Raw genomic sequence first — 9,882 nt, 5'->3', positions numbered from 1 at the left:
TCGTGAGCTTTTCGAGCCGGCTCGAAAAATATTCGATTCGTATTCGAATTTATCGAATTCGAGCCGAACTCGAACATGTTCGAATTTTTTTTAGAGCCGAACTCGAGCCCAAATTATACTATTCGAGTTGCTCGCGAGCCTTAATATTTATTAATATAAGATAAATATATATTAAATAAATAAATTTCGAGCCTTTCGAACTTATTTTTTGAGCAATAATTCGAATAGTTCGCGAACATGTTCGAATATTTCGAGCCGAACTCGAACCCGAACCCTAATTCGAACCGAACTCGAACCAAACATTTTGAATTTTTCGAGCTTCGAATCGAGCTCGAACTCGAATATACCTATTTCGAGCCGAATTCGAGCCTTAAATTTTTCTACATATTCGACTCGATTCGATTCGTTTACACCCCTACGCCCGAGTTTATGCTGGGAGCTCTGCCTCTGAAGAGTACTGAGTGGGACATCGAGTCCCTTAGATCCGATCAGCTACAGTCCAATTGGCTCTATGGTTGACCGAGTTTATGTTGGGAACGCTGCCCATAAGAAGTGGCTCACAGGAGATGATTGGTTCGGATACGTATACCCTTATTCCCCTTGGTGACTTCAACAGCTACATTGTCTTGACTTTAACTATCACATCATCTTGACTATTGACCTTATATTATCTTCGGAGTCACTCACAACACATAAGAGGTTAATTACATGACGAAGTATATAAGAGGTATAAAGAACAAAAGAAGATGCTCTCTAGTTAGCCTTTGAGTGTCTGCGTCACCTTAATGGCCAACAGTGTATCTTGCATCTCTATGGAATGGAACGAAGAGTCTTAGACTGTGTAATGCTATTGTATGCGGCCAATGTGAAGAAGCCCTTTTAATTGACAACTGATTCAACGTGGCCCTTCAGAGTGTTCAGGTCTCTAATCCTGCAAAACCATGCCCCATTTGAATAGTGACATTTTAATGTTGCATAGTTAACCAAGTCCAGCTAATGACATCTCTTTATGAGATATATTTTAATGTGTAGAATGGTAGAGTACAAGGGTCTGTAGGTATGCATATGGAGCTCTCTCTTTTCTTTCATTGTTTTTCCCCTTTTGGACACAAGTGGTGAATGTGAGATTGCATGGCATGAACTGCAGTGAAAATGATCTCAACGTATAACTAAAACATAACTAAGAAATCATTTGGCATCGACCAGAAGAAAGATGACAGGAAGAGAAAAAAAATAGGAAAAGGACCACAACAAACGAATTCTGTATTGGAATTTTGGCACATACAGCTAGGAGATTTGGCACTACTGTAGTTCCAAGTTAAACCCGGTTATATTTTAGAACATTTTAGGTGGAAGAGTCCGTGCTCGATCATTTGCGGTCATGAATAATGTTGGCTATGAGAAATGATATCTTATTGCATGTATCACCAGCCATGACGAAGACAGAGCTTAAGTGTCACATGATTTTTGGCACAAAGTTGATGGCTGCCCCGTGGTCCTCAGGCCAACTTGAGACAACTGCTTGAAATGTAAACCAAGTTAGGAAGCCACTCCTTTTACCACCTGTTCAATATGATAAATAGCTTCCTAGTCCACTGTTTCATTCTGTTTCTTACTTTGTCCTTAGCTCTTCGGATTTCTAGTTCATTCTCATTGTCGCATTCTGGTTAATTTTAGGTATTCACAATCATTAGCTTTGCCAATTTAACAGACAAAACAAGCACACTGGAAGGTATAGCTTCGTGATTCATTTGTCTTCTTTCAGAGTTGAGACAATCATGCATGTGATTGTTGTCATGTTTCTTGAGCTGAAGTCCAAGTCAATGATTCTCTTCTAAATTTGGTCGACAGTACAATCTTGCACCTTCACTTAACTGTGTCGAGCTCTCAATTTCACTGGCAGATCCAACTAACTTTGTAGTTCAAGCGAGTGTTGATGAAGGCTTAGGCATTCCAAAGGTACAAACTATATGCGGTACAAGTGATGAGATATGTTCTACTTCACATAACCAGTACAGTTTGGTGACTAGATTTTAAGACAAGCGATCATGAATGAGAGCTCGCGGTCCACAAAGACGAGGTGTCAGATTCTTCGTCCGAGTAGTCCAAATCTTCAAAGCCCCAAGATTCTTCTTCGTCCTCCTTGTCCTCACTTAGCATCTTCAATTCATCTTGCAAAATCTCGTTGCCTTCGATTATGTTCAGTACCTGCCATAACCCATTTTTCGACCTTGTCAAAACAGTTGTTTGATCCATAGAAAAACAGAGTGAAAACGGTGAGACTTCACGAGCAGCCCGTGATAAATTCATGGATTTTTCAAGTATCTAGTTTGTGTGGCTACTGAAGCAGATTTAACAATTAATTTTGCTTGTTGATTAAGATTGGCAGTTTATGAAGTATAAATATGGAAATTTGCTGTTGCATTATTTGATCACTGTTCTTATCATTAGAATATGCTTCACGGTTAGGAGGTAATTATATATGAATCTATACTTTATAGGCAAGAAAACAACCTGCTGCCAAACAATCACAGTGCCTTGAATCAGTCACATGATTAGAAAAATAAGAACAATGATGCTCAAATCTTCTTAATATGTTGTCCAAACTCTAGTTACTTTACTACACTTTCAGTAGAATTCAACTACCTTTCAGTTCTATTAGTTTCTTATTCACATAGCCATTGGTTAATTCCTAAGTTAGCTTGGCTTTTGAGGATACGATACCTCGGTCATCGATGGGCGAGATGCCGGTGCTGCCCTGATGCAAAGGGAGGCTGCAAAAGTGAGCTTGTGTAGCTGCTCGTAGTCGTAATGTTCTTCCAATCTTGAATCGAGCAGCATTCGTATTGTGCCATCTCTTAGATAAGGTTTTGCCTGCAGTTAGTCGAAATTGATCTAAGTCTGATCTTGCTCGATACAACTATATAGCAATAGGTTCAGAAAGTTCTCTCAATCAAATTGAGCACGCACTTACCCAGCTAACCAAGTTTTTGTGAGAGACATCGACCGGCTTCCTTCCCGATATGATCTCCAAGAGGAACACCCCAAACGCAAAGACATCAGTCTTCTCATGTACTATCCCATACATGAAGTACTCCGGTGCCAAACACCTAATCACACAACAAATTCATTTGCTAGAATTCATATACACAACTCAAACTACTACTTTTAAGCTAACAACTTGAGTTTAGCTTCAAGTGTAGATACCCAAATGTGCCTTCAATCGGCTTCACCGTGCGATAGCTCCACTCCGACGGAAGCCATTTCGCGAGCCCGAAGTCTGATATCTGTGAATTGATCAGTGGTTAAAATGGTGTTGCAAAGTAGAACAAAAACTTCTAGTTTGAAGAACTAATGATGTGGAGAGAGCTACTTGAGGCTCAAAATTATGATCGAGGAGTATGTTGGAGGCCTTGATGTCTCTGTGGATGATCCTTCTCTGGCAACCCTTGTGCAGGTAATGCAGTCCTCTTGCACTTCCCAGAGCAATCTCGTACCTCGACTTCCACTCCAATGGAGGACTGCTCTCATCTGCATCGATTTAACTGTGGAGGTGAAACTGATTCTTGCTTTTGAACTCTAAAGAGTTTTTATTGAAGTTAATACCGTGGATGTTGGAGGAGACTGAGCCATTGGAGGCGAACTCGAAGATCAGATAGAAACCGAGCTCAATGCAGCACCCGACGAGGAGTGAGACGTTGGGGTGGTGAACATGACCGACGGTGCCCAGCTCCGTCAAGAAGTCCCTTTCTTGCTCCTCCGACGACGCAAGGGCTATCCTCTTGACCGCAATCGCCTGTCCGTCCTCGAGCACTCCCCTGTACACCTCCGCGGACCCTCCCTTCCCCACCAAATTGCCTGCTAAATCCTTGCGAGAAAAGGCGGTCATCGCCGGTCCAGATGGAAACAGTTGAGGTAGCAAGCGCAGAGCACGAACCTTGGTGGAAGCCGTTGGTGGCTTTGTGGATCTCCTCGTGGGAGAAGCATCTCCAGGCTGGTTTTTTCAGTGGTTCGGCACCGGAAGGAGGGCGCGGCTCTTCTTCTTTCCTCTTCCTCCGGCCGAATTTAAACAGCAGAAGCAGGCTTTTGAGGCCCATTCCTCGCCCTGAAGAAGACGAAGCAAGTGTCTTGGATGGGTATTAAAAAAGCAACGCGCCTTTTGCCGTGCGTAGCTTCGCTTTTCGAGGGATGCTACAAGGAAGCATTGATGAGGAAGTTGGGAGCTGCCATTGCCGCTTTCTGGATTCAGTACCCTGCTCTGCTTCGATTCACGGAGTCGCCATTGCTACTTTGGCTCTCAGGAAAGCTACAAACTTGGGGGGCTTTAATGGAGGAAGGTGGAGACTCGTAGTAAATCTCACAAGACCAATTCTCAGATGAAAAGTTCTAAAATTTCAACTGTCCCGACGTAATTCTCACCCTTCCAGTGAAAGGAAGGGGACCAAGAATTTCTACATCCACGACACTGTTCACTGACATGATTAGACAATGTCGTATAACAGGTGTAAATATGTTTGAGGGTCCGGATTTGGAGTACTTGCCTGTCACAGGGCTAAATGCAGGCGAACACAGCTCCTGCAACGCCATTGATGCTTAAATGATGCTTCCCTTCTTGCATGAATACTGATGCCTGAAGTAGGTGCGTGATGTTTTCATATCTGTTTGTTTAAGATTGACATGAGGAAAAGAAAGTCTACTTGATTGAGAGGGTAAGCCTACGAAGGAAGAAGAGTGGATTCCAATCTGTATCTTATGGAGAAGAAAAGACACGAGAATAATTCTGCTACAGCCGGCCTACAGTTTGTACGCCGTCCTGCACAGTTTGTTTATATCATGCAGAGATATATATGGACACCTTTTGCCCTGGTCTTATCTTGTGTTGTCAGCGTTTGAGCTGGGAAATTTGAGTAAGTTCGAGGGATTTAGTGGATGAATGCCTTTGCTTTTGGTTTACATCAAAATCTAATCTCGCCAATGTTCTCTCTTTTTTTTTTAATCAAATTGCATTTTTAGCAAAAAAATTTGATCTTAAGTGTCCTTCAAAATCAAATATAAATCAATTCATTAATAATTTAGGAAAAGAATTAAAAGGGATGCCTCTTATGTCAAAAGAGTACAAGAGGTCAAGATAATACGAAAATATTTTATTCCAGTCTATTGTAGCAATTATAATTATTATAGTATAAAATAAAATTAATATAATTTTTATTAAGATTATAATAGATGAAATATTATTATATCAAATTATTATTCAATAACTTAATTAAAATTATTTAAACATTAAAATCATTTTAAATTTATTGAAGCAACTACAGTCGTAATTATTATCATAATTTTAAAACGATTTTAATTAAATTGGAATCAACTCCAAATAATTTTGAAAAGTATTTTAATATAAAAGTAATTCATATTTTATAATCTTGACCAAGTTATATTAAGCAAATTTATTTTACACACATTGTAATAGTTATGCTATAATTGCTTATAAATGCTATATAAAGCATAAGAACATCATATTAGTTTCTCTAAATATATAATTCATTTTAAATTTCATATTTTATGTTAAAAAAATCTTTACATTTGCTATCATATTCATTCTTCAAATTTAGATTCATAAATAATACTTCTCTCAATATTAAAATATCATTTAATTTGAGAGTGAGAAAAAATAAAAAGAATGGATTGATAATGAAAATTAGATATTATATAGGAAAAGAGAAAAAAAAAATAGAAGAGAGAAGAAAATAAAAAATAAAGATAATTAAAATTTTAGGATACTTTATATATTATGTAGTAAAAAATAATTATTTAAATTTAATAAAGTAGATTATTTATCTAAATTTTGGAGATATTTACCAAGAAACTAATGTGGAGACTTAACTACCATAATATACTATTAATTTTTTATCAAATTAAAATTATTTTAATTAAGTTAATAAAAATATATTAACATAATGGTCTGAATGTGCATAAATTTTTATTAAGTTAAACAAAAAATAAATAAAGTCCAATTTATTTTAAATTATAGTTTTCATCCAAAAATTTCTTTATTCAAATTTTATTATAGATAAAAAAAAAGTGTCTCTAATATTTAATTTATAAATTTTAAGATTGTACTTGTGTGATAAATAATAGCAGTTAATATTTAAATACCAGTGTTAATGTATCAATATTGATCTTGTCCGAAAGTCAAAAAGACAGATGCTAAAGACGTGGCGCTCTTGTTGACCTCCGGTGGACCTCGCTCCTGCCTGCAACACAAGCACCGTCAGTGCCGAGCCAGGGAAGGGGTCCCGGCGATGGCCCTCCGACGCTCAAGTTAGTCTCCGGCGAAGCAAGCAAAGAGAACTGTAGCGCAACAGTAGAAATCGCGAGAAAAGCATACCTCCGTCGATGCCTAGATCCCCCTTTATATAGGGCTCATGTAGCGTGTGTGCACGTTTCTTAAGGCGAGCATGCTATCTCAAGCTTTCCCTAAAGAGACATGTCAATAAAGTGTCCCTGACATAGTACCTTAACGAGCCGAGCATATCTCTGAAGTGACGGTGGAAGCTTCCACCGTACGATCCTCTATCTGACCATGCTGCTCGTCAGCGGCACTAGCTCCCAAAAAGATGTCGAAAGATATTTTGTTGTGTCTGTTGTTTGGCCTAGCGGAATGACCGCTCGGCCAAGACTCTGATATCCCTGTCGCACCGAGCGAGATAGTCGCTCGACTGAAAGTCCCTGTCCAAATGTCTTCCGTTGTTAGGTCGAGTGGGATGGCCACTTGACCGGAAATCCACTGTCGCGTCGAGCGGGAGAGGTGCTCGGCTCGACTTCTACGTGTCCCTTGAGCGTCGGTTTGATTACTCCGTGTCGGATATAGTGGGTCGGTGCTTAACCCACGGTCGGAATATGCCCCGCCCGACTGGCCAAGACCATCCGTCCGTTGACCGTCTTGACTATGACCTCTATTGACCTCCACCGTGGTAGTAGGGCGTGCCCCTTCATCATCACTGCATCACAAGCCTCCCCTTCAAGTCTAATCGAAGGAGGTTGTAGTTCGACTAACTGGACCATTGTGTGAGCAGATTCCCTCCCGATTGCCCTTCGTCATTGTATTGACTTCGATCAGGGTGGGCCCGATCCTCGCCGATTGGCCTTTTAAAGCTTGTCGTTCGGTCATAAGCACGCTCCCTTTATCCGATCGGGCGGACAAAGGTTTGCGCTTGCAGAAATTTTTCTCAGACTGTCTCAGGCAAGCGCGGGCTAGGCTAATGTCACCCTGATTTCTTGGGAATCGTGCAAATTCCCTATCATTAAGGCAGAACATGCTCCCACGCCTGCATTAACTGTCGACCCATGGTAGCATGACACATGTCACGCCCACCGTCGTCGCATACCTGATGTGACAAGCATTGATTGCAACGCTTGGCGGTTTGAATTTAACGGTGAGATCTCGTCCTAGGTTTACGCAACTTAGATCGGACGGCTCCGGTCGATTGAGCCCGGGGTATATGAACTCGCTGCGTCGCCGCCTTCTCCACGCTTTCACTACTGTGTTTCCGATGACCTCTGTGCTTCCACACGCTTTGCTCCAGCGGTTCTTTGTGTCTTGCCCTCCGGCGATCCTCCGTCTCCCTTTTTCCCTGTAAGCTCTCTTCCTGTCACCTTTTCTTTCGAGCATTCTGCTTTCCACTGTTTCGGTGACCCTCTGGTGGTCGCCTTTCTTCGCTCGATTCACATTTCCTCCTTCCAGCCCCCTTTTTTCACCCGTTTTTCATAATGACCAGCTCCTCACAGTTATCCGCCTCCATCCCTGGGCTTTGGTACACCACCATGGAGTCCAGGTTCGATGAGGGCGACACTGAGGGCCTTAGGAACGCTTTTGAAATTCCATCCAACCACGAGATCATTCTGCGTTCCTCGTCCGATCAACCAAATAATCTCCCGACTGGATGCATCTATCTATACAGGGACCATTTCACCGCTAGTTTGCGATTCCCTATCCATCCTTTCATTATTGTTGTTTGTAAATACTTCCGCGTCTCTCTTACTCAACTCATGCCGAACTCCTTCCGTCTTCTGTGTGGCGTCGTTGTCTTGTTTCGGTTGCACGACATCCCTCTTACCCCACATGTCTTCCATTATTTTTATTACCTGAAGTTGTCCGAGCCGGGGACCTTCGTCTTCCAGTCTAGGATCAGTTTAGTGTTTTTTGATAAAATGTCATCTTCTAATAAACATTGGCGGGAGTACTTCTTTTTCATGTATCTTCCTGAGCGGCCGAAATTCTCGAGCCGCTGGCAGCTAGAAGTGGCACCCCAACCCCCATTGAAAAGCTACAAGCGTCGATCGGACTATTTGAATGTTGCGGCGATGTTGGCCGGTCAGAAGTACGACATCCACAAGTTGCTACTTGAGGGTGTCCTCTACATCTTTGGCCTCAGTCCGATCCGCACCCGGCTCCCGACCAGCCTGGGTATGTAACTACTTTACCTTTTCCCTTTGATGCTAACTGATTTTTCTTTTTCTCCTACAACCGAAGTCATGATCCAAGCACGGATGGCCGGCAAGGCGAAGCTTACAGACGCCGCGATCGAGACGGTGGCTACTAAAGAGCTGGCGAGCCGAGGTCTGTGATTGATCGGCTCCCACGAAGATCCGCTTGGCCTGAGCGAGGAGGCGCCAGTGGGGACGGGCGAAGGCGAGGCTAGCCATGCACCAAGCGGATGAGCTACCCCGAGCTCGCAGCCTTTGGCTGAGCAACGCCCCATAATTCCCGTTGAGGAGCCATCGGGCTTGGCCTTCTCAGACGTGCCACTGACCAGGCGTAAGAGCCGCCGAGTGGAGCCATCTTCATGTTCTGCGAGCCATCTTCATGTTCTGCTACCTCGGGCGCACAGCCGGCTGAGAGGATCAGAACTTCAACTCCGACTCCTCTTCCAGCGATCGGGGAGGCTTCATTGTCCGATCAGACGCCCTCCCTGGTCAAGCTACCGCAGGGGGCCTTCGCCGCATAGCCCGTAGCCTTCATGCTGCCACCGCCTAAACCTTCGAAGGTTAAGCACTCCGACATCCTACCGGCCTCCAGTCGGGAGGCCTCAGCTCACTTGGCCCCGAGCGGCCGATGGTCTATCATGGCGATCCTCCATTTGCCAACGGAGGACTATAGCGAGCCGAGCCCCCAGTCCCGGATCCCCGAGCAGCAGATCATCATCCGGGGGGCGCTCGTCGAAGTCTGGGAGGATGCACAAGCTCGTGCGACGATACTACCTCTAGGTGCCCTGACCAACAACCATACCCAAATGGCCACCGGAGTAAGTTTTTTAATGTAAATTCATGGCTTGCCTGCGTTCGGCTATAACCTTTTCCTATTTACCCGTAGTACTAGGTGGAGAGCCTGACCATGTGCCACAGGCTCGTATTCTTGGATGATGAGTTCAAGAAACTCAAAGTCTCGAGCGGCGCCTACTCCTCCCAAGGGTCGTCGATCTCCAAGGTCGAAAAACTGAAGGCCGACCTAGAGAAGAGTAATAAGCTTCTAGAAGTTGAGCGAAAAAAATCCGCAGATTAGGAGGTGATGTTGGCTCGACTCAACAAACAGGTCACCACCTTCGACAAGGAGATAGAGTCGGCCACTGCCAGGAAGCAACAGGCCATCGAAGACCTCGAATTGAAGAACACGGAGGCTCGGGGCCTTGCCCAGAAGCTCAGGGAGGCCGAAGATTTTTTGGTGGTCGAGCGGGACAGCTGCTCGATCGAAGAGAAATCCCTCCGCGATCAAATTGTCACCGCTAAGGATGAGCTAGAGGGATCCCGTGCGGTGCTGTGGATTTACCAAAATGCTGAAGGAAGTAGGTTTGAAGCCATAAAGCAAGTCAACCTCCGTTCGGACGC

General features: G+C 43.5%; 1 protein-coding gene across 2 annotated transcripts; it reads right to left on the bottom strand.

Moving 5' to 3' along the window:
* Positions 1-1,931: 1,931 nt before the first annotated feature.
* On the bottom strand, positions 1,932-4,689 carry LOC122056279 (probable receptor-like serine/threonine-protein kinase At5g57670). Of its 2 annotated transcripts, XM_042618157.1 has the most exons (8): positions 4,542-4,689; positions 3,938-4,465; positions 3,607-3,858; positions 3,374-3,531; positions 3,208-3,287; positions 2,975-3,110; positions 2,725-2,874; positions 1,932-2,208 (listed from the first exon to the last, which is right to left on the bottom strand). In XM_042618157.1, the coding sequence occupies exons 2-8, from the start codon at positions 4,095-4,097 to the stop codon at positions 2,047-2,049; spliced, it is 1,098 nt and encodes a 365-aa protein (XP_042474091.1). In that variant the 5' UTR covers positions 4,098-4,465; positions 4,542-4,689; the 3' UTR covers positions 1,932-2,046. The 2 variants fall into 2 exon arrangements, with proteins under 2 accessions (XP_042474091.1, XP_042474090.1); XM_042618156.1 differs by lacking the exon at positions 4,542-4,689 and having other exon boundaries at positions 3,607-3,861; positions 3,938-4,452.
* Between the last annotated feature and the right edge of the window lie 5,193 nt (positions 4,690-9,882).

The sequence above is a fragment of the Zingiber officinale genome, chromosome 3B, assembly GCF_018446385.1.
Source record: "Zingiber officinale cultivar Zhangliang chromosome 3B, Zo_v1.1, whole genome shotgun sequence".
NCBI lineage: Eukaryota > Viridiplantae > Streptophyta > Magnoliopsida > Zingiberales > Zingiberaceae > Zingiber > Zingiber officinale.
This window is presented reverse-complemented; position numbering and strand designations above follow the sequence as displayed.

Excerpts from the sequence above, each read along its gene's own strand:
- LOC122056279 (XM_042618156.1), bottom strand. The coding sequence starts at position 4,097 with ATGGGCCTCAAAAGCCTGCTTCTGCTGTTTAAATTCGGCCGGAGGAAG. Across the intron at positions 3,288-3,373 it reads ATCATAATTTTGAGCCTCAA|ATATCAGACTTCGGGCTCGC; the intron begins GTAGCTCTCTCC and ends ATCAATTCACAG. Across the intron at positions 2,209-2,724 it reads CTCGCCCATCGATGACCGAG|GTACTGAACATAATCGAAGG; the intron begins GTATCGTATCCT and ends GGGTTATGGCAG.